Genomic DNA, 27,691 nt, shown 5'->3' with positions numbered 1-27,691 from the left:
AGAAGACGGGTTTTTTAATTAAAATATTTTTTTTATTTTAAATGTAAATTGTTAATTATTTAAAAACATGTCACATATCGTACATTTATTGTTCCAATAATTTTTTAACAAACGTAATAAATCGACTTTAAAATGCTGATAAAATGAAATATTGGAAATCTATTTCAACTTAAATTTTTTCTAAGCATATGTATGAATCAAACTATATAAGTTATTAGAAGAATGATTGTTACTCTTAGAAGTTTTAGTTTCGAGCACCTGAGATTAGAAGAGTGTTTAATATTTCATTGTCAAATGATTGTTATCTTTAATCTTCTTAAATTAATAAAAAATTTAAGCACTTAAAACAAAATCAAATAGTTTGAACTTTTTTATTTATTTTATTAATTTAGGGTGCTTACAAGTAGTATTTGTTCTAAAGACTTTTAATTATTTGGTAATGAATTCTCAAATACTAAGAGTTTTTCGGCGACCGAATTTGACAATTTGTTAATACCCTCTTGTAAAGAGCGACAAAAAATTTCATTAACTATTGTTGACATTTTTATTTTATTAATAGAGTGACATTTTTTTTGTAACGCGTTGTGTATTAAATATGAGTGAAAATCGCACAAATCAAATGACTTCAATGATTGAAGATTTTTTGTTATCTTTGATATTATAGATTTAAACATCGTGTATGTCAGGAATATGAGCGTTTTTAACAACCTTGTATTCTTCAGATTTATTTAAAAACTTAGCAGCGAACATCTATGATCAATAGATTAAACTTTGAGCGGATTAAATAGGAGTAAATGTCTATTATCAATAGACTAAACGTTGAGTTTAAAAGATAGATACATGCATACATGCCCATCCATTATTTTTTTGGTTCTTTATTATCCGAACCAAGTGCAGAGGCACTATTGAAAACCGAAAAGGACAAGGAAGATGATTGAGGCGAACTTCCTATACGAGAGCTTGAAGATGCTAGTCCTTTAAAGTAGCCAGATTCACATAATGATGGATCCTTCAAACTTTGTGAAACGGTCGCCTGCATCGGATTGTGACCAAAACTCTCGGCCCTTTGATCCACCATTGAAATGGCAGCAGATATTATTGATCTGAAGCTGGGGTCCGATGTGATTGCCTTTGTTAACGTCTGGTAAAACTGGTCTTGTTGGGAAGAAAAGTTGAGATTCGTCCACGGAAATCTGGATGTTGTAGGGAAGTTGGTGAGGAACGACGACGGAGAGCCGACGAGGTCTAGAGTGATCGTCGGGAACGAAGGTGATCTCGAGTTATCATGTATGCTGCTGAAACTGAGTCCATTGAGTTCAGTTGAGAGTGGTTGAGATGCTGAAGAGCCCGATAACAGCATGGAAGCGGCCGCCGAAGTGGTGGAAGCCATGGCGGTGGCTGATTCCGAAATCGGGTGGTTGTGGTTCCCTTCATAAGTTGTGATTAAGATGGACATATCGTCGACACTTCTTTGCACCTGTTTTCTTACAGGACACCCTGGTGCAACTGTGCAACGATAGAAAGCTCTGGGACATGGATTTCCTTTCGATATTTTCTGTCCATATTTCCTCCATTGACACCCATCATACATCTATAAGGATTCAAATGAAATAAAATTCCGCCGTAACCAAAAGCTTGAAAGCTTAATTTATATCCGTCATAATAACAAAATTATTCCCCATGACAAATAATTATTTTATCTTTTATTTTCTTTTTTCTTTTATTGAGTGTTTTCTCCTCTAACATCTCAATTTTAATTAAAACAAATCTTGTTAAATGAAAGTCATTAATTAACTAACGATCAACACATATTACTAACGTTATATTTTTATATGTATTCAATTAATGATATGATATATGTCACATCATATGACATATGTCACATTATCAAATTTGATGACATAACATATGTCATAACACCTAAAATGATGATTTGACATGACATATAATCAATTAAACATGTGTGAAAAAGTCATGTGTTGACCGCTAGTTAACTAATGATTTTCATCTAACAAGATATGTTTTAACTAAAATTAAAAATATTAGAGTTAAAATGTTAAAAAAAAACAAAAAGGACTATTTATGCAACTATTAGGGATAATTGTATCATTATGCCTTTTTACTAACCGTCAGTGGGCAAAATCTCGTTGATAGTGCGTTGAAATTTTTTTTTTCGTGAAATAGTGGGATCGCCAGATTAATTGCTAAAGTAGTGTCCTCTACAGTACCGGGGGTAGGTCGCCATGCACGCCCGGCGACCTACCAGGTCGCCATGCACGCCCAGCGACCTGGTAGGTCGCCATGCATGCCCTGCGACCTACCAGCCAACGACCTCCATGCCCATGCACGCCCATGCACGCCCATATCGCCAAAGGTCACCATGCAATGCACGTCCAGCTCGCCAAAGGTCACCATGCAGTCCATGCTTGGACTGAACAATGTTGGTGGTTTAGGGTTGGCCCTGGGCGAGGTTGGAGTCTCTGCAGGGCAACGTGGCATGCGTCTGGACGACCTATGACTTTGCCCCACTTTGCTGCCTCTGCGTCTCTGGTCCCATGCAGCGTGAAATCAGCTGCATTATTGCAGCAACATGGGTGTGAAATCAACTGCATTATTGCAGCACTTATTGCTGCATTATTGCAGCCCGTGAACGTGAATCGGCCACCTATAATTGAAGCAATACCGGTTGTTGTATTATATATTGGATGGATGGCAATTAAGAGAGAAAGAAAGGGAGAAAATAGCAAAGGAGAAGATAGCAGAGAAAAGAGGAGGAAGAAGAAAGGGAGAGCACAACATCGAGGTAAGTTTTTTTTTTAATTATTTTAATAAGTTTATTATTTTAAATTATTAGTTTGTTAGTTTATGGTTTAAGTTAAAACAAAATTTTAGTTAATTATTTAATTTGTTTATTTGATGGTTATATATTAAAAAAATAATTAATTAGTGTGTTAGTTAGTCTAATATTTAATTAGTTTGTAGTTAGTTAAATAGTTAAGTTATATTTTGGTTGTTGAATTTATATTATATAAAAAATTAGTTTATTAGTAGTTTAAGTTTTATTATAATAAAAAATAGTTTATTAGTTTAAGTTATATAAAAGAATAATTATTTAAATTAGTTTATTGTTATAAATTATTAGTTAATTAGTTTATTATTATAAATTAGGGTAAAACAAAAAATTAGTTAATTAGTTTGTTAGTTTAAGTTATATTATTGTTAGTTTAAGTTATATCATATAGAAATAAAAAATTATGTAATTAGCATGTTTGATAGTTACATATTAATAAAAATATTTAGTTAGTTTGTTAGTCGTTAGTTATATATAAAAATATGTAATTAGTTTGTGTTAGTTAAATAGTTAAGTTATATTTGTTTGTTGAATTTATATTATATAAAAAAATGAGTTAATTAGTTTTTAGTAGTAAATTATAATTAAAAATCATTTATTAGTTTAATTTATATTAAAGAATAGTTTATTAGTTGTTTAAGGGAAAATTTACGTTTAATTTATATTTTAAAAGTTTAGTTTGTTAGTTTATTAGTTTAATATTATAAGTTATTATATTAAATTTTTTTGTTGTGTTGTAAAATAGTTAGTTAGTTAGATTATATTAGTTACATTAAATGAATTTTTAAATATTGTTGTTTACTTTTGTACAGATTCATTCCAATGGCTGACCAAATTCCACTGTTGAGACTTGAAAATGAACATATTTCAAGTCATTTGGGAATAATGGTGAATAAAATATTTGTTTAATGAATTATAATTAATAAATATTTGAATATTATTTTGTGATTGTGATAAATCTTTTGAAATATTTAATTGCAGGAGGACGAGCAACGAGTCCTTCGTCATCGGCTACATAAAGTGCCCAAGCCACATAGATTGATAGAAGAAAACTTGCAGGAGGCTGGATTTTGGTATGTAACATTTGTGCGAGATTACAAGTTGGTCCCAGGTTTGATCAGTGCCTTGATTGAGCGTTGGAGACCAGAAACGCACACGTTTCATTTGCCGTGTGGCGAATGTACCATAACTCTGGAGGATGTGGCATTACAGCTCGGGGTCCAAACAAATGGGATGCCAGTGGTAACGTCACATGAGTTTAATAATGTGGCACAACTTTGTAGCTTGTTTCTTGGGAAAACGCCCGTACCACCAGAGTGTAAAGGGTGGCGTGTGAGGTTGTCATGGTTGAAGAATGAATTTCAGCTTCAACCAAATAGTACGGAGCACGAAATTATATATGCAACACGAGCATATATATTACAGTTGATTGGGGGTATTTTAATGCCGGATAAATCCGGTAGTTATGTTCACACTCAATATCTTCTTTTTTAAGAAATTTTGAGAATAGTAGGCAATATAGCTGGGGATCGGCGATATTGGCGTTCTTGTATCGTGAGATGTGCAAGGCGTCATTAGTCGTGAATGATAATAATACAGCAGAAATCGGTGGATGTCTGTTGCTGCTACAGTCATGGGCTTGGCATAGACTTCCGTTTTTGACACCGATTAGTCGGACTGCGGTTGACTTTCCGCTTGCCGGAAGGTAATATGAATTCTCTATTTTAATATAAAATATTAATTATAAAATAAAAATGACCATATTTTTATATTGATTGATATACAGATGGAGGCATAAAATTGAAGGCACGAGGTTGGTGCACAACAACATTAAAGAGTTCAGGCTGAAGATCGACATTAAGGCAAAAAAGGAGGTATGTATAATCTGTTATTTTTAATTATTATTTAAATTAACTATATTATTTGATTTAAATAAATTTTATTGTTTTTGTAATTTTACAGTTTAATTGGAGACCATACATGAATGGAGAAATACTTGTGTTAATACCGCACGATATTTTAGATGGGTGTCAATATTGGTGTGCTGTTACACCATTGATCAATTTTGCGTTTGTTGAGATCCAATTTGGGGATAGAGTGTTGAGGCAATTCCACTTCCACCAACCTATTCCGCGGAGTCCATGGGATCATGACCTCCTCCAAATCTTAGATGGTCGTCGTCAGGTGAATTGGGTTGAGACGCATGACCAGCTGCACAGATTTGATGGTCGTCGTAAAGAAAATGTTAATTGGGTTGAGAATCATGCAATCTACATTAATGCTTGGAACAATAGGGCTTTATTCATGCCAATTCTTGACGACATTCAAGACGACGACTTTAATTTTGAGACTTCGGCTTACCTTGCTTATTTTTTGGATAATGGAAAGCCATTCTTGACAACAATTGTAGAGAGGCAACAATTTTTGAGGTTTAAGAAAAGATTTGGTAAAGCTGAATACTCTATACCAAGTGGGAGTGGGGGTTCATCTCAACAACCTGAAGCGGAAATGACCGATGTGGATAATAGCGCACCACAACCGTTCGGCGATGCATACATACCAGAGTTTGTGCAGCCTGATGCATCCATCTACTCTCCCATGTTTTCGTCGACGTATGACTTTGAACACATGTCAGTTCAAATGCCCCCAACGAATGAGGAGGATGGGTACCATACTCCTGAGCAACCGCAACGGCCACAACGCATCAGACGTCCGCCCCAACATTATCATTCAACAACACCCCGACATCGGCAACAATTGTAAACTAGTTTGTTATTTGTTACAAATTTAATATTGACATTAGACTAGTTTTTTCAAACATTAACAAATTCTACATATTTATAATGATTTTTAGTATCAAATCATTATTATAATTTCATTACTAGTTATGTAACGAAAATATGGTTAATTGAACCAAACATTGTTCATTGTTCAAGTCGTAAATCATTACTATCAAATCATTACAAAATCATTAATATCAAATCATTAAATATTAATAATAAATTATTACTAATCATTACTAAATCATTACGATCAAATCATTAAAAATTAATAATAATTTCATTATTACTAATCATTACTAAGTCATTACTATCAAATCATACATAATTAATAATAATTTCATTATTACTAATCATTACTAAATCATTACTATCAAATCATTAAAAATTAATAATAATTTCATTATTACTAATCATTACTAAATCATTACTATCAAATCATACATAATTAATAATAATTTCATTATTACTAATCATTACTATCAAATTACTATTAAATCATTAAATATTAATAATAATTTCATCATTACTAATCATTACTAAATCTTATAAATACATAGAAATTCATAGAAATACATATATCATTACTAATGATGAGGCCTATATCTTGGTAAATTAGGACAATTGTTTTTTGAATGGCCTTCACCCCTACATAATCCGCATCTCTTTGTTTGACCTCTCTCTCTAGCATGGAAATCCATACTGGTATGAATACGAGTGGACTCAGGTCGACCCTTTGGACTTCTGCGAAGCATTGGATTTGGCAGCCATTCGTCATGATCTTTTCTGAGCCAATATGATTCATTTGGTATCTGTCTGAACTCATAGCTGTAGACATTTAATATCCTACGTAAGTGAAAACACTCATCAACATAAGTGTATGCGCTTACACCAGCATACATACATGCTGCGACTGCATGAGCACATGGATATTTCCATGCCTGAAAACGACCACAATCACACCATTTATGTCGTAAATCAACTCTAAATGTTTGGTCTTCTCCTCCGACGTTACGGCGTATGCACGACACGACAAAAGTATGACCAACTCGGTCGAAATTATGAACAACCATTGATGTTGCCAATCGCTCATTTGCTTCCATTGATTCCACCACTGTAGGAGCCCAAGTTTTACCTCTATTTATAAGACTCTCTATTTCTTTGCCTTTGTCCGACCAAACTTTACCCAATCTAAAGTATGTCTCTTTCATCACACTCGCAATTGGGAGATGGCGTGTACCTTTTAGTATCGAATTAATGGCCTCAGCAAGGTTTGTGGTCATATGTCCGTATCTCCGACCTTCGTCATATGCTTGTGACCATTTTTCCCGCGGTATTTTTGAAGCCCACTTCCAAACACGCTGATCATCGTAAAATACCTTCAAATTCTCCAATCTCTTATCAAAATTTGGTCGACGTAGTTCGTATCCTGTTTCATAATATATTGTGTTAAACCGCAATTAAAAAAACCATGTAAAAAATGCACAAATATTGAAAATAAAACTTACCCATGCTGACTATCTCGCTACGAATGTGTGCGTTATGAAATTGGTCGATACTATTCTTGCCAATATGACGGATACAATATGTCGGATATGCATACGGAGGTATCCAACGACTTCCTGGTCGTTCAATTGCCGCCAAAATACCCGTTCCTCTATCGGATATCAAGCAAACTCCATCTTCACGAACGACATATTGACGTAGATTGGTCAGAAAGAAATCCCAAGCCTCTGTTGTCTCTCCCTCAACAATGGCGAATGCAATTGGGAAGATATTTCGCTCACCATCTTGAGCAACTGCCATCAAAAGTACATGCCTATATTGACCATACAGCCACGTACCATCTACTTGGATCATACGTTTACAAAATGGAAATCCTTCAATACATGCCTTGAATGCCCAAAATAGTCTATGAAATATTTTCTTCCCTGGCAGAAGTTGACCTTCTTCGTCATATGCGGGCATGGTTTGAGACTTCACTATGGTTCCTGGGATAAATCGCTTCATTGCTTGTAGCAAATGTGGTAGCTCATTGTACGATGTATCCCAATCTCCATACGTCAGCTTCATTGCCTTCATCTTCGCATTCCACACCTTGCCATATTTTACTTGATATCCAAATTGGCTTCGAATAGATGCAGCTAACACTGAACAAGATATCCTTGGATCCTTTTCAACCATCGCCTTCACGTATTCACATATTACATCGGAGTCCAATAGTCGGTGGTCTTGTTCGATGAAGTTTCGCAAACACGTGTGCGGACCATTGTACCTCGTGATGACCCAAACATCGTGCCTTTGATTTTTCGACACTCTGATCTTCCACTTGCACTCTAGGCCATTTTACACACTTCGCGTATAGGGTTTTCTGGTTGGACTCTGCAACATGGATATCAACATGGCATTTTATGCAGTACTCTTTAATCGCTAGGGTAGCTTCATTTTTTCCTCTGAATTGCACCCCAACTGAAAATTCACCAGAATTATCGAATGATGCAGTCATTTGGTATGGAGGTAAATGTGGCATGTCTGGGAATTCAGGTGCCCTCATCGCATCATAGTCTATCTCGTACATGTGAGGAGTAGCTTCATACGGTGCCGGAACTTCATCAATTGCACCTCCACCAAAAATATTTTCGTCGCCGCCCAAAACGGGTTCTTCGGTTTCTTCATCTTCGCTTGAATCATCATGAATTTCTCCCCATCGATTTTCAGCGTCAATATCAACAACCAATTCCGGTATGTTTCTCGTCTCACACTCTTCTGTTGCAGATGTCCCCCCGACTTCATTTACACTTTCCAATAGTGCCATAAAACTGTTTGGGAACCTGTATGTCGGCTCCTCAAACTGACTATATAAAGTCATTTCAGATGGATTTTGAGCCACACCTCTTGATGACCCAGGAACATCACATATGTTATGCACATCAACAAATAACTCAATAACTGCTATATTGGTTAACTCATGTAATCGAACCATGGTTCCAATATCATCATCTTCTTCAAGTGGAACTGCAGCATATTTGACTGGGTTGGGGCATATCATAAACCTATACCTCAAACCATCAACTGCAACTCAAATTTTTCTTTCTATCTTATGCTTCATTTCTATAAATGTGATGTCTTTTTTGAACATCATATTTATTGGTTTTTCAGACTGAAAAACTACTCCGATCTCATTTTCCATAATCTGTCCATTATAATGGACAATCGTGAAAAAGTTGTTGCTCATTTCCTTTCCTTTCCTTTCCTTTATTGTTTCTTTCTTCGAATCAATATGTACGTGGAAAAATGTTGTGGAATAATGCTCTGTACGTGTAAAAAAATTATTTCTTTAAACAACAATAAATTAAAAAAATTAAATTTATATAATCTAATATATTATAATATAACTTAAACTAATAAACTATTTCTTTATTATAATATAATTTAGTTAAAATAACAAACTAACAAACTAATTAAGCACTAATTAACTTTTTTAATATTTTAACTTAAACTTCAACAAACAACTTAATATACGTTTAAACACACTAACAAATTAATTAAATATTTTTTACATTTAATAACTTAAACTAAGAAACTAATTAACTAATTTTTTATATAATCTAATATATAACTTAAACTAACAAATTAATATAATATAACTTAAACTAACAAACTAATAATTTATACTAACAAACTAATTAACTAAATTTATGTTTTATCCTAAACCCTAAACTAACAAACTAATTATTTCATAATTTCATATTAATAAACTAAATTAAACAATTAAAAATTACCTCACAAACGATATTTGAGCCTTTATCTCCATTTCCTCTTCTTCTTATTTTCCTTTCATTTCCTTTCTCTCGCCAAATTTTCTTTCTTTCTTATGATTCTACCCTAAACCCCTCATATCCAATATATAATGATATTTCAACGGTTGGTAGGTAAGTTGCAATCAATTTGAGCTGTATAATTCACGTTGAAAGCTGTAAATTTTTCAACCGTTGAACGCTGCAATAATACAACACAACTGATTTTATGCTGCACCAATACAGCTATGATAACAAGAGTGAACAGTCTCGAAGCTATGGCATGAGGGACAAGCTATGGCTAGAAGCTAGGGCACGAATCTATGACACTTTGCAGCTCAAATCATGCTGCAATAATACAGCTATTACAGCTGCATGCATGAGTCTCCTGAGCAGATGTAAGAGGAATCACGCGAGGAGCAGGAGGAATAGGTTCTCCTGAGCAGCTGCAAGTGGAGAGGATTGTATGGCTACCTATCCTGCATGGCCCAACGTTGTTCAGTCCAAGCATGGACTGCATGGTGACCTTTGGCGAGCTGGGCGTGCATGGAGGTCGTTGGGCGTGCATGGCCGTGCATGGAGGTCGTTGGACGTGCCTGGGCATGCATGGAGGTCGTTGGGCGTTCATGGGCGTGCATGGAGGTCGTTGGGCGTGCATGGGCGTTGCTGGTAGGTCGCAGGGCATGCATGGCGACCTACCAGGTCGCTGGGCGTGCATGGCGACCTGGTAGGTCGCCGGGCGTGCATGGCGACCTACCCCCGGTACTGTAGAGGACACTACTTTAGCAATTAATCTGGCGATCCCACTATTTCACGAAAAAAAAAATTTCAACGCACTATCAACGAGATTTTGCCCCGTCAGTGCTTCACATTTAGTTCTCACAGAAACCCTAGCTCTCTTTACTTGGCTTTTATGTCCTACTTCCTCTTCATGATGATCCCCACTTGTGTTCTTCTGAACTTTGCTCGCTGGCTGCCATGTTTCTCCTGCATCATCATCTTCTTCCTTTGGCAACTCTGAATTATTTTCAGTAGACAATAGAAATTTAGGGTCTAACTCTAATCCCAGAGTTAGACCGCCATTGATGTTATGATCATCATCATCTGCTTCAGTTTTTCTGTTGGTCGTTGTTGTCGTCCTCTTCTGATCATCTCTTTTCGAACCAGTTGGACTTCTTCCAAGGGAAAGTGAAACGAGTTCTGGTTCTTCTTCTGCACCTTCAATGGCGGATCCTTGTTGAAGCATTTCTAAGAAACGCAGTTGAAGAGATTTGTAATTCTCCTGGATTTGCTTTATCATCGTCTTCAACCTCTCGTTTTCTTCCAATGCTGATTCAAGTCCTTCCTCCTAATTAATCAACACACAGTTATATTACATATTTTGACTTATAAATTCATGTATATATATATATACATACATATACCTTGTTTAAGTAATGTTTTCTACATATACCTGGCTAGATTTTGGACAGAAACCATCTTCATGGCAGGCAGTTTGAGTAATGTATTCTTCTTGTTTAACAGCACCATCTTCCCTTGACATTTTCATCAATAAAACCTCCATTGATGTATGAGAAATGAGGGTTTTCTTATACAGTTTCAAGGCACAGAAATGTACACCCCCAACAACAGTTGAAAGATCAATTTCATTATCATAAAAGAATGAGTAAACTATTTGAGAAGAATTCAACTTCAACGTTTCACAGTTTAGACATAAAATGATTAAGGGTAATATACTCCCCTAGTCAATCAGTTATTAGTTCGATTACAAACGAGCTATATTGTTTCTAAAAGCTATAATTTAGTCACTTAATTAAAATATAATAATAATTTTAGTCTCTAAAATTTATACATTCTATCAATTTGGTCATAACTTAAAACAATTCAATAAATTTAACTCTTGATACTTAATTTTTTTTCAATTTAGTCTTTATTATTCTACTAAATTATTTTTCCTTCTCCCATGAATGTTATAGTATTCCCATGTTTCTTTGTAAAAATAATAATATTTTAACATTAATTTATTGTTTTATGATAAAATGTGGTTATCCAACTGTTGCTTTGATATGATGGATTCACTTGACTTAAGAGTTTCACATAATAAAAAAAAGTTACATTGATATGATTTTAAATATGAAGGGTTAAATTTATTGAATTATTTTGAATTAAGACTAAATTGATATAATGCATAAGTTTTGAAGACTAAAACTATTATTATACCATATCATATTAGACATTTATTTAATTTTAACGACACAGTGACCAATGTGTAATGTTATTTTAATTAACTGGATGAATCATAACGTTTAGAGAAAAAATGATCTTTTCATAATCGAACTAATAATTAAGTGACCCGAGATGTATTTTATCCCAGATTAATGATTGTGAAAAAATTAAGGAAAGAGAGCTAAAATTGCGGCCAATAACCTAATATTATATATGAAGACTAAGATACTGAAAGGACGTCAGATGGGGATAAGAGTGAAAGGAACAGCCATTGATTTGAGCGATAAGTTTCAAGGAATGGTCAGCTTCAGGTTTTCAACGACTTGCAGGCTGCCTATTGGCCCCTTGTTTTCCATTGTCAAGCAGCAGGGCCGGTCAATGTATACGCTTGCTCCACACGGATTCAGACTGCTGTAATTTTAATCTTAATTACAATCATATTTTCAGTTACATTATATTTATCGTGATTATAATTATTAAATATTATCATGATATCGTAATCATATAATAATAATATCAGACAACACTACTTTTAATATACTTTTAATATATAGCGGATGCTATTCAGTTGTAAACTATTATTTAAATTCGAGATCTGTAATGTGATTTCCAGGGATTGAGAATTCAATCTCAGGATGATTGGGGCACGTTCCAAATATTTCAACAGGTTGAATAAGATCACATGATTATGCATGTGTTGACTATATATTGCACACATCCCTACAATGTGGTATAAGTCAAGCCTGCTAACTGTGGTCTTGTGGTACATGTGTCGACTACCCGTATGGATTATTTGTAGTTCTATTTCTTTAATAAAAGCAAAGAAAATTACAAAATATTACTTCAATCAATTATAAACAATAAATCTAAGATGTTATATTGGACCTATGAGCGGTTCAAACATTCATACCTTAAAAATTACGATAAATATATCATAATTTGTCATCAATGATATATGTTCCATAAAATACAAAAAATAAAATAGAGCTCTGACTCAAAATATGTTTAAGAAAAAAATTACCCAAAAGACTTACAAATTCAAAGTTTTTTTTTTATTAATTTAGGATAAATACAAGATAAAATATGTTCAAAGACTCTTAATCATTTAACATTGAAAGTTTACACCTTTGGTTTTTGGCGCTCTTTGTATTTGAGCAAGGGACCTTAAGGAATAATAATAATTCTTTTACCACCAAAGTCGTTTGGTTAATGCACGAAGTCAGAGTTAAAATTAAAATACAAGCAAAGTCTATATGATACGAATGCATGCCTTCTAAAAGATCAGTGTTGTAATATGAATAGACATTGTTGGAGATTTTTTTACCGATGGTGCTCCTTTGGATCAAGCAAAATCTACTAACTAGCGCATGAGAAACAATCGTACATTAAACTTTACAAACTGTTGGAAAATTTGTGATAAATAGGAAACTTTGAGGCATATTTTCTAAGGGTAAAGATTAAAAATCGAATAATGAATTTATTGATTCATATTATACTTCATGAGATATTTACAACGATATCTCATATGCTCAAAACGCTTGAGAGATGAATGAGAAATTGATGTTCAAAGTAAGGTACATGTGAATTGTGTTGTGTAAGGAAAATGAGAAAACTCATATCCCACATTGGTGAGAAAACAAGCAAGGAAATGGTTTATATACACAAATCCAGTTACTAGTTATTGAATTATTAGAGGTGAAATTGTGGCTTGTGTGCAAGGTAAGTGGTAGGTGGGGGTGTAAATTGAAGCTTATTGAATCTATTAGGGTTAAGTAAGTGCACTCATAAAATGTGGGCTACGTAAATGTTTGAAGCAGACTAGTCCTTCAAGGGTCTTTAGATATTTTAATCACACTACGAATTAAATATTTTTCTTAATTGATTATTTATGATTTTATTTGGATACTAATTAATAGCCTTACTTTTCAGAATACATTGTTTCCAATTTTTCTCCTATGTGAAATACTATAAATATCGTGTAAACCTACTAGGTTTTACACAACTCAAAAATCTCTTTGCTTCTTCTTTATTTTTAGCCTATAGCAAGATATAGTTTTTGATCTCGCAAGTTGTGCTACTATGCGCTGATTATATCGTTGATGTATCTTGGGAGACAAATGGCCAAAAGATCTCGAGTACCAATGAGTGGCCGAAAAGTTGTCTTAAGGAAATTGTGTAGCTACGGGTCTCAACTAGTTTCTAGCTTGTTATTCGAGTTCTTTACTCTAAACTATATCTTTTCCTTTATTAATAAAATTTTATTTTACTTTTCTTTTCGTCTCGGATTGTTATATTACAACAATCTTAAGAAAAATTCTTTGAAAACAAATCTGAGACTATTCGGAAAACTTATGTGGGCTACGCAAATATTTGAAGTGGACTAGTCCTTCAAGGGCATATAGATATTTTACTCACACTACAAATTAAATATTTTTCTTAATTGATTATTTCTGATTTTATTCGGATACTAATTAATAGCCTTACTTTTCAGAATATATTGTTTCCAATTTTTCTCCTATGTGAAATAATATAAATATCATGTAAACCTACTAGGTTTTACACAACTCAAAAATCTCTTTGCTTCTTCTTTATTTTTAGCCTCTAGCAAGATATAGTTTTTGATCTCGCAAGTTGTGCTACTATGCACTGATTATATCGTTGTTGTATCTTGGGAGAAAAATGGCCAAAAGATCACGAGTACCAATGAGTGGCCGAAAAGCTGTCTTAAGGAAATTGTGTAGCTACAGGTCTCAACTAGTTTCTAGCTTGTTATTTGGGTTCTTTACTCTAAACTATATCTTTTCCTTTATTAATATTTTTTTTTGCTTTTCTTTTTCTCGGATTGTTATATTCCTTTATTAATATTCGGAAAACTTATGGGTTCAGGATCTATCCTGCCCTTTTAACGAGTTTGCTTAGAGTGGAAAAATTTGTTTTAATAGAAATTCTCAGTATAGTAACATTGGTTACTGATTATGGTTCATTTCTTTTACAGAATAATGGAAGTAACAAATTCCAACGAGTTGCCTAGCTTGGATTCTAGAATGATGATTCTGATTCAGAATCAAAATCTAAATATGAATCAAATGACAGTGGTTGTTAACAACATCAAGAGTCCATCAAAAATTTATGGAGAAGATTCAAGATATGACAACAAAATATGTGGTTCTATCTCACCATGGTGAACTATGCTAAGTTCTTAAAGGGAGAACCTTATGCGTTTAAAGAGGGAGAAAGAGAATGAGAGGTTGATAATATCATCTCCTTCAATATTCTTGATGCTTGGAAGCATTCTGACTTCATATGCTGAAACTATATCTTGAACTGTTTACATGATTCAATGTATATAGTGTATTCCACTTATGAAACGACAAAAAAATCGTGAGAGGCATTGGAGCACAAATATCAAATTGAAGATGATAGAGCTAAAAATATTTTAGTTGCTAAATTCTTGAAGTATGTTATGGTTGATTCCAAACTAGGAGTTTCAACTGATTATTAATAGAATTCTGGATGAAAAGATGGTTATCAGTGAATCATTTTAGGTGGAAGCTATTATTGAAAAGCTACCGCCCAGGTGGAATGACTTCAAGAATTACCCGAAGCATAAGAGGAATGAAATGACCATGAAGAACTTATTGTCAGACTTCACATTGAAGAAGACAAAAGAATTAATGCCAAAAAACTCAACAAAGATTCCTTCAAATAGGCTAAGGCAAACGTGGTAGGAGTCAAAGACTTCAAGAAGGGAAAATACCCTAGTAATAGGTCAAAGTTGGGAACTAAATGTGGAATTTCCAAGAGGGAAAAGTTATATGGAAAGTGATATAACTATTTAAAAATGGGACACAAGTCTAATGAATGCATACAACCAAAGAAAATCAAAGCTCACGAGGCAAAGTGGAAGGAATTTCCAAGAATGTGGATTACTTGGATTTGTGTGTTCTAATGAAGTCAACATGGTTGATTCTAACCCAAAATAAAGATGGTTTGATACGAGAGCCACATATCATATTTATTGCAACGAGGATTTCTTTTCTGATTTGATATCCTACGACAATAAAGAGAAACTCTACATGGGTAATGCTACGATTTCCGAGAACAAGGGGAAGGGTAGTGTATAACACCATAATCCAGTCTAACCTAAAATCTAGAGGACTAGAATGTCACACAAAACCACCTAATTAGCTAATACTTTTATCTTTTTGCAAATGTTTAATACCTCTATACATTAAAAACATATTAAAATACCAAATATGAAACTTTCATAAAATATAAATTAATTTACAAAATGTGGGGATATCCTATGAGTATATATCAAAATACATAAATCCAAAAAGAGTTCACAACTCAAATAATTAACAAGGTTTTATTACGATACATGTCACTACAATATGCAAGATGCACTCTAATAGAAAATCGAGTATGAAACTCTTGAATCTAGTGACAAGCTCCTCAAATAGGACTTAAGAACCTGCACAAGAAAACACATTCCACACGCTGAGCTCACAAGCTCAGTGCCACACAAATCACCCTACTATACTATATGCATTCAACATATAAGCATGCGACTATTATGGTTATGAACATTGGAATACATTCATACAACAACAAAAGTAAGTATCACAGTGTAGCTTGGGGCCACATAGCATCACAGAAACCACACCATTATTTGCTTACTACAATACCCTTAGGCAAGATCTGGGTCACATAATATCAACATCTCCCTAATATCACATGCAAAGTCCAGGTCACTTAGCAGAGATACCTTGCCCAATTAGTCTAATCCTTTAAATTATTCAGGACATGTCTGGGTCACATAGTGTCGGCATAACATCCAACTAGAATTTAAAGTGCTCAAGCATTATATTGGATATATCCAGATAATCATTATTCTATCATACAATCATCATACCAAGTGACTCGGGTACCCTCGTCGTTTCCCGAGCATCATACAAAGACACTAAATTATGGAATCCTACTTCATTAAGATCTTATGTTATCAAGTAATTTATTAAGATTTTCACTTGTAAGCTTATTAAAATGTTTCCCTCATCAAACCCCCTGGTTTCATCTTTCTAACCTATACTAGCCTTATAGCCTAAGTATTCCCGATTGTACTAATACTCTTCCTTGGGTATTGGTACTCCCATCATATGGTATCGATACTTCTCCAAGTATCAGTACCAAAATTACATTTGATGCTTTGGAAAATACGTTAGTATCGATACTCCTTCTGAGAGTATTGATACCCTATCCTTAGTATTGATACTCTTACGAGTATCAATACCAAAATTGCATTCGATGTTTTGAAAAATACCTCAATATCAATACTCCTTCTTAGAGTATTAATACCTTACCCTAAGTATCGATACTCCTATGAGTACTTATACTAAAATTATATTTGATGGTTTAAAAAATACCTCGGTATCGATACCCTACTAGGAGTATCGATACTCTACCCTCGGTATAGATACTTTCACAAGTATCGATACTAGAATTGGCTACTAGAATCTAATTAAGTCATAGAGTATCGATACTAGGCCTCTAAGTATCGATACCACATTAGTAGTATCGATACTCCTTGAAGGGGTATCGATAATCTCCTCACAAACCATTTGAATTTTGCCTATTCATGACGAACATCATCAGTACTATTCAAATAATACTGATACCCTCAACCTAGAAAACTCTATTTCTCTCATCTAAAACCTTCCAAATCAGTTATAAGGTATCCCCAGAGTCCCCAAATAGTGTTTAAAGCTTATTTAGAGTTTAAGGGACATGGTAGGTCACTACTTTATGCATGAATAATATCAATACCCATTTTCATGCTATGAACCCCCAAATGCACCCAAATGACTCATACACTCATACTAGCATCAAACTTCACATGCTGATCTACAAGAACTAAGGAAGGGTTAGAAGTGTTTTACCTTACACCTAAAAGCTAAATAATCAACTCAAGGTTCACCCAAGCACCACTTTATCTTTTTCTTTGCCTTTGGAACCTTCAACCAATTCTCTCACTAGAATAAACAATGAATTGAGTTATTAACTCAACTACGAACTTAAAACTCCATCCAAAAATTTTTTTAAGGTTTAGGAATAATCTAGATTTACTTATAATCTCTAAACCCTAAACCCTCTATAAACCCAACTATAGAAAACTATAAGGTTGAGGGTTTAAAATAGAGGTTAGAATATGAAGATTTCAACCCTTGCCATAAGAATTTTGGACTAAGGATGAACACCAACAAAGTCTTCACCTTTGAATCAAAACACCAAGAAGAAAGACTGAGAGTAAGGCTAATCGATAGGCTATGGTTCTTACTCTTTCCAAAATATCATAAAGTCAAATTAAACGTAGAGTTAACTTCCATTTACACCCAAACCTATGCACTCTCTTCCAAGATGGAACCTTTAGGAAAACCTTGTCTCCCACTTCAAACTCTATGTCCTTTTGATTTAAGTTTACATATGATCTTTTTTGATCAAAAGCTTCCTTCAAACGACCCTAAATCAATCAAACTTTTTCCTCGACTTCTTTGATTAGGTCAGGACCAACTAACTTCCTTTCACTAAGCTTTGTCCAACACAAAGGCATCCTACATTTCCTCCTATACAAGGCTTCATAAGGAGTCATTTGAATGCTTGACTGGTAGATGTTGTTGTAGACAAACTCAACCAACGAAAGGTGATCTTCCCAACTACCCTTGAGGTCTATAATGTAACATCTAAGTATATATTCTAAAATCTTAATTACACCATCATATTGTCCATCAATCTGAGATGGAACGTGATACTAAAATGTAGTCGGGTACCTAAAGCCTCATGAAGTGCTTTCCAAAACCTCGATATGAGTTATATGTCTCAGTCAAAGATAATCGACGTTGGTACTCTATGCAATCTCAGTATCTCTTGAATGTACAATCTAACTAACCTCTTTAGAGTGAAATCCATGTGAACTGTTAGAAAATGAGCAGACTTGGTCAATCTTTCAACTACTACTCTTATTGCATCATGCTTCTTTCGCGTCATTAGTAACCCAGTCACAAAATCCATGGTCACTCTATCCTAATTCCATTACGAAATCTAGATAGGCTAAAGCAACCCTGATGGAACCTGATATTCCACTTTAACAACTCAGATATTTCTTTTTTATATATGACCACCAATACAACTGACAAAAGTCTTGATACATTTTATTTCCTCAAGGATGGACAGAAAATGAAATACAACGTGTCTCACTAGGAATCTTGATTTGAAACTCCTTGCTCGACGGAACACACAAATGTCATTGGAGATACAATACATCGTAATTCTTTAACTTAAGGTGCCTCACCACGACGAGGTTATTCAACCTTATCTAACAAACGATTATCAATCCTCTGAATTTCCCTCACCTCCTTAACCAACTCAGGTTCAACTTGGAACTCAGCTAACAATACACTATCGACGGTCAAACTCAGACACGCAAGCAAGGATCAAAGATCAGATACTATTTTTGACTCAAGGTGTCCACCACTACATTCATTTTACCCGAGTGATAATTGATCATATATTTAAAACCCTTAAGCAACTTCACCCAACGTCATTGCCTCAAATTTAACACTTTTTGTGTGAGCATATACTTCAAACTCTTGTAGATATAGAAATTTTCTCTGAAGAGATAGTGCCTCCAAATCTTCAAGGTAAAAACCACAAGTACTAGTTTCAAATCATGAGTGGGGTAGTTGTTTTTGTATGTTTTAAGCTTCCATGACACATACACAACAACGTAACCCTCTTGCAACAACACACAACCCAAACCATTCAATGAATCATCGCTAAACACCATAAAATCCTTACTAGACTCTGGTTGAGTCAACACTGGTCCCTGAGTCAAAATCTCCTTTAACCTATCGAAACTATGTTGACACTTATCATCCCGTACAAATGGTACTCCTTTTTACTGTAACCTAGTCATCGGAGTAGCAATAATAGAAAACCTTTTATGAAGTGGTGGTAGTTCTTGACAAGCCTTAGAAAACTATGTACCTCTTACACGTTCCGCGATGATTCTCACTCAATTACTTCTTGATATTTTGAGGATCAACTCGAATACCCTTGATAGACACCAATGACCAAAAAAATGATACCTCTTATAACCAGAACTCGTACTTACTGAAATTGGTGAATAATTGGCACTCCTTCAATGTTTAAAGTACAATACAGATGTGATAATCAATCTCCTCCTTTGAACGCGAGTATACAAAGATGACATCGATAAACACTTTGAATTGGTCTAGATACTGATGAAATATCCTATTCATCAAGTCCATGAACGTGCTTGGGGCATTGGTGAGACCGAAAGGCGTCATTAGAAACTCATAATGACCATATCGAGTCCTAAAAGTTATCTTTGCTATGTCGACTTCTTTAACCTTCAACTGGTAGTACCCTGACCTTAAGTCAATATTAGAGAACACTCTAGCTCCCTTAAGCTGGTCAAACAAGTCATCACTCCTCGAAAGCGGATATCGATTCTTCACGGTTAACTTGTTCAATTGACGATAGTTAATGCACAACCTCATTGACCCATATTTCTTCTTTACAAACAAAACTGGTACTCCCTACAATAAGATACTCAGTCATATGAATCCTCGCTCTAAAAGTTATTGAATTTTGGTCTTAAGTTCCTTTAACTTCGTCAGTTCCATACGGTAGGGAGTGATGAACACCGGAGTTGAACCTAACATAACCTCAAAGAAAAACTCTAGTTTTCTATTGGTGGTAATCCCAATAAATCTTCCAGAAATATATAAAAAAAGCCCCTCATTGTGTGAATCTCCTTCAGCTCTAGACTCAGAACAAAAGTCTCCACTACATTTTCTAATAATGACTCATAACATGTGCTTATCAACTTGTGGGCCTCTAAGGCAAAAAATATCCTCGGGTATAACTGAGCTCCTCCCTTGCCATCACGATCTTGGTTCCCTTTGACTTGCGAAGTTTGAGTTGCCTAGCTCTACACCTCAGATTCACATCATGATAAGATAACCAATCCATTCTTAGGATCACGTCAAACTTTCAAAACAATAGTTGCATTAAGTCAGCTGGAAATGTTTGCCCTTGAATTTCTATCGGGCACCGACGGTGGACCTCGTCCACTAATATATCTAATACTAGAGGACTTGAGACTCAAACCTTGACCCCTAACTCTTCGATTCAAATATCTCTTTCCTAAATAATATTTCAACAAATATATGAATAGGTTCTCAGATCCACTAAAGTGGTAACGAGAATAAAAAATTATAAAGATACCTAAGACGACATCAAGAGCATCACAGTTCTCCTGAGCTCTGACTACGTACTGAAAAGAGGCAACCCTAGCCTCAAGACCAACTACGAATCTGACAATATTTTTGCTATGTTATCCAGTGGTTGAATTATTTCCTCTCTAAAAGGATCATCGACCCCTCTTAACAGTTGGAGCTGACCTCTAAACAATCAATGACTCTACATTCTCTGCCTCAAGGTAGTCTTTGATGAGGTGCTCAAGGGATTCACACCCATTACACACTTTGGAAACTCTATGAAACTCCCTTGAGTGCCACCTGCCACAGTGCATGTATGTCGAGGGTTGCATGATCTTGGCTGAACCACTTATACTCACTATAGATACTGAAGCTAGAGGATTCTCTTATGACCATTCAAACCCTTCTTGTGGAATGGACCCTATCTCAACCTCTGGGATTATGAAAATGAAGGTATCCATTGTAACACCCCCAACCCGTACCCAACCCGGCTACGAGTCCGAGATGTCACATTGACTTTTCAAAACCTTTACTTGAACAAAATAGTGAATAATTTTAAAACTTTTACTAAATATATATGACTAATTTACATAAATTAGTAGCATATGGTTTTACAAAACCAATTCGAGTATATCGAATTCAAATTTTTATTTACATGCCAAATACATATATTTTCTGATCTGAACTTTGTAAAGGAGATATTGACATGTCTTGCTCCCCAATGCTCTCTATATTCTTCTCGAACCTACGTGTGAAACAATCACACGCTAAGTCGATGACTTAGTGAGGCAAATAAAACATATAATAGAAATCATAAAACATTCCATATAACAAACCACATGAACATTTAATACTAACTTATCATACAAAATCACACACCTTTTTATATAACAACTACACTCATGTACATATATCATATCTACTTTCTTAGCATTATCATATATATCATTATAACTATTTCTATCATTATCATCCAATTATTTATCACCTGATCTTGTACTTATCATTTATGTATATCATATGACACATATATCATTTCACCAAGAAACACCCATAAATCATAATTCCTATAACCAAAAGCACATACATTATATATATTGTATTCATGTTATCTCTTTGATTAGCCCATGGTACACTTGTGAGAACTATAGATATGTGAGTCTATAGAGGTTGTGCACTAATGCTGTCACCACAGCTCGTATAAATGCACCGAAGTGCACGTAGAAATGCACTGTAGTGCCACATAGAATTGCACCGAAGTGCCACGTAGAAATGCACCGTAGTGCCATATAATGTCCATAAGGACCACAAAAATTCTTTAAGAATCATATACATATACCAAGGACCAAGTATGTGTCTCAAAGACCTCATAAATGTTCCAAAGAATATACATATGTCCCGAAGAACCGCGTAGACCCTCGACTCTTGGCATGCCAACTATACCCCTAGCTCTCATGACACATAACATGGGCATTATCATTTATTTCATTTCAAATATTCACATAAACATGTAATTCACTTTCACATATCACGTATCACATAGCTTTTCACATAACTCATAGTCATATGTCTTATCTCATAACATATACATGTTTCCGCCTATATAATTCATATCATTTCTTATACCATCACATAATTCATTTAACATACATGCATATCATGTAACATTATAATAGAAATACCTATAAGTCATATCACTTAGATTTCATATACATCTAGTCACATAGATCACTTTTGCATAGCTTATATCCACATATATTATCTACATGTATACCCAAGAATCAAATGGCATATACCAAATCATATAAATATATATATAGTTTATGCAATCACATTACTTATACTCACATGGATCCATATCATAGAGCTTAGTTCCCTTGTACATGTTATCACACCGGCATATAATCTTATATCAATCCTATAGGTAAAAGCTATTTATCTTTATCTCATTTTCCCTTTGTATCAGCTTACATGATTTATTATTCTAACATGTACAATAACATATAACCCTTATCACTTATCTCACTTTATTTAATTATGAATTATTCTATCCATTTAATTTAGTTCTATATAGCTCCTATAACCTTCTCATCAGGTTTTATAGTTCTTCATTTTATAACTTTTATATCATAGTTTTCTTTTAAGCATGTCACTTTTTCCTATAGTGTTTATCCTATAGGTTCGTATCATCGTTATGCTCATGTCCCCTAATTTATATATATACCATTTTCATAAAGTCTCTTAATTTATTATCTTCTGATTTATATATTATTCTCTTAAATATTCTCATATTACTCTATAGTCTGGTCTTATTTAACTCATCACACATCTCATGTAGTCATAAATATATTATACTGATTCTCATAATTAATCACCTATACCCTGTAACATGTATGGTCATCCATCATATAACTTATTTCACTTCCCATGCAATCATATAGATCATTCATATTAGATCCTATAACTAATCACATTACATGTATTCACACAAATCATTTAACACCTACTGTAATTTATATCATATATACTCAAATCAAACATATACATATGATCATAAATTCATACATTCTAATATAGGAAATAGACTCGTCGCAAGTCTTATTTCCATTAAACATCATAAACTAACTTGTATACACTCACCTGGGCCTCATTTGCTTCGAATCAATCCTAATCCTTAGTTTGTTCCGGAACAAGCTTTCATTCTATATCTACATAATAATACATTTATACTTATCAGTATACTAATTGATATATTTGAAACTATCACTCCTTAGGCTAAGAGAAAAGCCAATTTCATCTTTTAATGAAGGTATGCATCGATGCACTGCACAGTGTATCGATGCATTCCCTAACGATGCATCGATGCACTACTTGTGCATTGGTGCATAAAATACATTCAATGTTTATTTATTTGAGAGTGCATCGATGCACATTGAATATGCATCGATGAACACAACCCAGAAATTCCATTTTAAGTACGAAATTATTCAACTCTTCATTCAATTCTTCTATTTTAAGCCTCTATCATGTCCTTAAACTCAACTACCATTACTTAAACCAACTTATATCCATATAAACCATATTTATTTTCCATATCTCATCATGATTCTTAAAATTAAGAATCTTACTAAATTTTCAACTTTGTTATAAATCCTTTCTAACTTCATAAATCTCTTTTTTTTTATAACAAGTCAAATTCCTTCTCAAAAATCTCTTATTAACTCTTTTCCAACATTTCCTTTAAAAACTCATTTTCTTTAATCTTTCATAACTTCTTCATCTTTTGATTTTAGGACAACCTAAGCTTTCCATAAGCTTAAATATTACATAAGGATCAAAACCCACTCTTAAAATTAACAAATAATCAGCTACAAGGAATCTTACCTTTACCTTGGAGCTTTCACGGGAGGAAGAAGAAGATGAAGAACAAAAAGAGAGAAGAGATTTCTGGAAAAATCTCTCATCCTTGTCCATATATATATCATTATTTTATTCATCTCTTGTTAAAATGACCCTTTTGCCCTTTAATACCTTTTATAATTACTAGCATCTTCAAGGTAATATTTTCAAATAAATCACTAAACTTTTCAACTATTCAACTTTAATCACCAAATTCTGAAATATTACAATTTGGTCACTAACCCGGTATTAAGGATGTTACATCCATGACCCTTGGGAATCTCTAGCCCTCTTAGTTGAAGTATGAGATGATCCAAATGTATCTAGGGATCTACGACTGTATCCCACAATGCCACTAAATAGACGGGCTCTCATACTCTAGACTCGCTCAATATCTTTTCCCTAACAGGTCAGCTCAGAGAATACTTTAGGCGAGTCGACTGTTAAGTTAATAAGAATGTCTAAGTGGAAGCCCTCCCTAAACCTCTTACAACGGTGCTCCTCAGTCACCACTAGCTCTCACGTATAACAGATCAAGCGTAATAACTCATTCTCATACTTATACATAGAGTGGTCACCTTGGATCAGATGCAGGAATTGGTCCCTCAGATCGTCTGTATTGGCCTCACCGATGTATTTTTTCTTGAACTTTGATAGAAATAGCTCTTAAGTTGGTTGCTCTAGCTCTAACGCCAACTCCATGTCTCCAACCATTCTATCACATCACTCTTTAACAGGGCGGTGGTGTACTCTAACTTACCCTCAAGGATTAGATGAAGCTGTCGTAAGGTATGAAGGGTCTCACGAAGCCACTAGTCGACAGATACAAAATCATCATCTCTCAAACCCAGGAAATCATTAGTTTTATAAAGACAGGGTGTCTCTTTCGAGGACTCTTGAGGGGTGACTAGAAGTGGGGTAGATGGAGCGGGTACAATGGGTGTCATAGGGATAGCCGTAACAATGTTCTTCAATATCTGCATGAGGTCCCTAAAGAATGTTACCTTGTCTATCCTTACTTATTTCAGGATACCCACATCCTCAGAGTCAGGAATGAACTGGTCCCTCTTGTCTCTAGCTAGAGAAGTACGACTCTTCTCAGGACCCTTCTCACTATAGGCAACATCGTCTTCTATATCCTACAAATTTCCAAGAAATGAGAAGAGACATCATTGCCATTTTCAATCATTTAAGTACCGATTGACAATCTAGAGGCATGAACATCATTGACACCTAACGACTCTAATCCATGGGTCCTAAGAAAAACTGAACCTAATGCTTTGATACCATTAAATGTAACACCCTAATCTGGTCTAACCAGAAATCCAGAGGACTAGAATCTCACATGGAACCACCTAAGTGGCTAACCCTTTTTTTCTTTTTGAAAACTTTTAATACCTCCATACATTCAAAACATACTAAATACCAAATATGAAACTTTCACAAAATATAAATTAATTTTACAAACTGTGTGGAGCTCCCATGAGTACAAATCAAAATATATAAATCCAAAAAGAGTTTACGACTCAAATAATTAACAAGAGTCTATGACGGTACATGCATACTACAATAATCAAGATATACTTTGATAGAAAATAAAGTATGGAAGTCCTGAATCTGGCACCTAAGAACCTACGCACATAAACACATTCCACACGCTGAGCTCACAAGTTCAGTGTAAAAAATATCCATACTATACTATATGCATTCAACATATAAGCATGCAAATAGTATGTTTATAAACATTGGAATACATTCATACAACAATAAAAGTAAGCATTAGGGTGTAACTCGGGGTCACATAGCATCACGGAAATCACACCCCTATTTTCCACTAGAATACCCTAATGCGAGATATGGGTCACATAGTATCAACATCTCCCCAATACCTCAGGCTAGGTCTAGGTCACTTAGTATCAGTACCTTGCCCGACTATTATATTCCTCTACAGTACTCGGGATGTGTCCAGGTTACATACCGTCAGTACAACATCCAACTAGCATTTAAAATGAATAAGCACTAGATTGGATATATTTGGATAATCCTTATTCCATCACACAATTGTCATACCAAGTAACTCGGGTGTCCTTGTCATTTCTCGAGTATCATACAAAGGCATAAGTCTTATAGAATCTTACATTATTAATATCTTATGTTATCATGCAATTTATTAAAGTTTTTACTTGTAAGCTTATTAAAATGTTTCTCTCATCAAACCCCTTGGATTCATCTTTTTAACCCACACTAGGCTTATAGCCTAAGTATTCACGATGGTACTGATACTCCTCATTGGATATTGGTACTCCCCTCATATGGTATCGATACATCACCTAGTATCAATACCAAAATTACATTTAATGTTTTGGAAAATACCTCAGTATCGATACTCCTTCTAAGAGTATCGATACCCTACCCTTAGTATTGATACTCTTGCGAGTATCGTACCAAAATTACATTTGATGTTTTGAAAAATAACTCTATATCGATACTCATTCTAGGGAGTATTTATATTGAGGGTTTAGAGTAGAGTATCGATACTCCCATGAATGTCGATACCAAAATTGGTTACTGGAATCTTATCAAGTCCACGTGTATAGATACTAGGCCTCTGAGTATCGATACCATATAAAAAGTATCAATACTCTTTGAAGATTTTGAAATTTTCACATTCACGACAAGTAGTATCGATACCGCCAACCCAGAAAACTATGTTTCTCTCGTCTAAAACCTTCCAAATCACTCTGAATGTGCCTTTAAAGTCCCCAAATAGTGTTTAAAGCTTATTTAGATTTTATGGGACATGAATGGTTATTACTTTATACATGAATAACATAAATACTAATTATATTATATGAACCCCAAAATGCACCCAAATGACTCATACACTCATACAAGTATCAAAACTTCACATGATGTTCTACAAGTATCAAGGAAGGGTTAGAAGTGTGTTACATTACACCTAGAAGCTGAAGAATTAAGTCAGGGCTCACCCAAGCACTATTTTTTCCTTTTTTTTTTCCTTTGGAACCTTCAACCACTTCTCTCACTAGAATAAACAATGGATTGAGTTATTAACTCAACTAGGAACTTTAAAAAGAATAAGAAAAAAATTTCAAAGGTTTAGAGATGGTCTAGAACCACTACAAGCTCTAAACCTTAAAACCCTCCATAAACCTAACTATGGCCAAACTCTAAGGTTGGGGGCTTCAAGTAGAGCTTAGAATATGGATATTTCAACCCCTGCTACAAGAATTTCAGTCTAAGGATAGACACCAACAAAGTATTCACCTTTGAATCGGAACACCAATAAGAAAGAACGAGAGTTTGATTGGGGAATGA

At 34.4% G+C, this 27,691-nt stretch overlaps 1 protein-coding gene across 1 annotated transcript; it reads right to left on the bottom strand.

The window, feature by feature from the left end:
* Window positions 1-859: 859 nt before the first annotated feature.
* LOC120172054 (probable WRKY transcription factor 72) lies at window positions 860-25,756 on the bottom strand. Its single transcript, XM_039179630.1, has 7 exons — window positions 25,751-25,756; window positions 25,390-25,491; window positions 19,870-20,269; window positions 10,882-11,099; window positions 10,490-10,776; window positions 10,273-10,459; window positions 860-1,591 (listed from the first exon to the last, which is right to left on the bottom strand). The coding sequence occupies exons 1-7, from the start codon at window positions 25,754-25,756 to the stop codon at window positions 860-862; spliced, it is 1,932 nt and encodes a 643-aa protein (XP_039035561.1).
* Window positions 25,757-27,691: the final 1,935 nt, after the last annotated feature.

Source organism: Hibiscus syriacus, unplaced genomic scaffold (assembly GCF_006381635.1).
Source record: "Hibiscus syriacus cultivar Baekdansim isolate YM2019G1 unplaced genomic scaffold, ASM638163v2 tig00111841_pilon, whole genome shotgun sequence".
Taxonomy (NCBI): domain Eukaryota; kingdom Viridiplantae; phylum Streptophyta; class Magnoliopsida; order Malvales; family Malvaceae; genus Hibiscus; species Hibiscus syriacus.
Note: the sequence above shows the minus strand (reverse complement) of the source record. Positions and strands in the feature narration are given on the sequence as shown.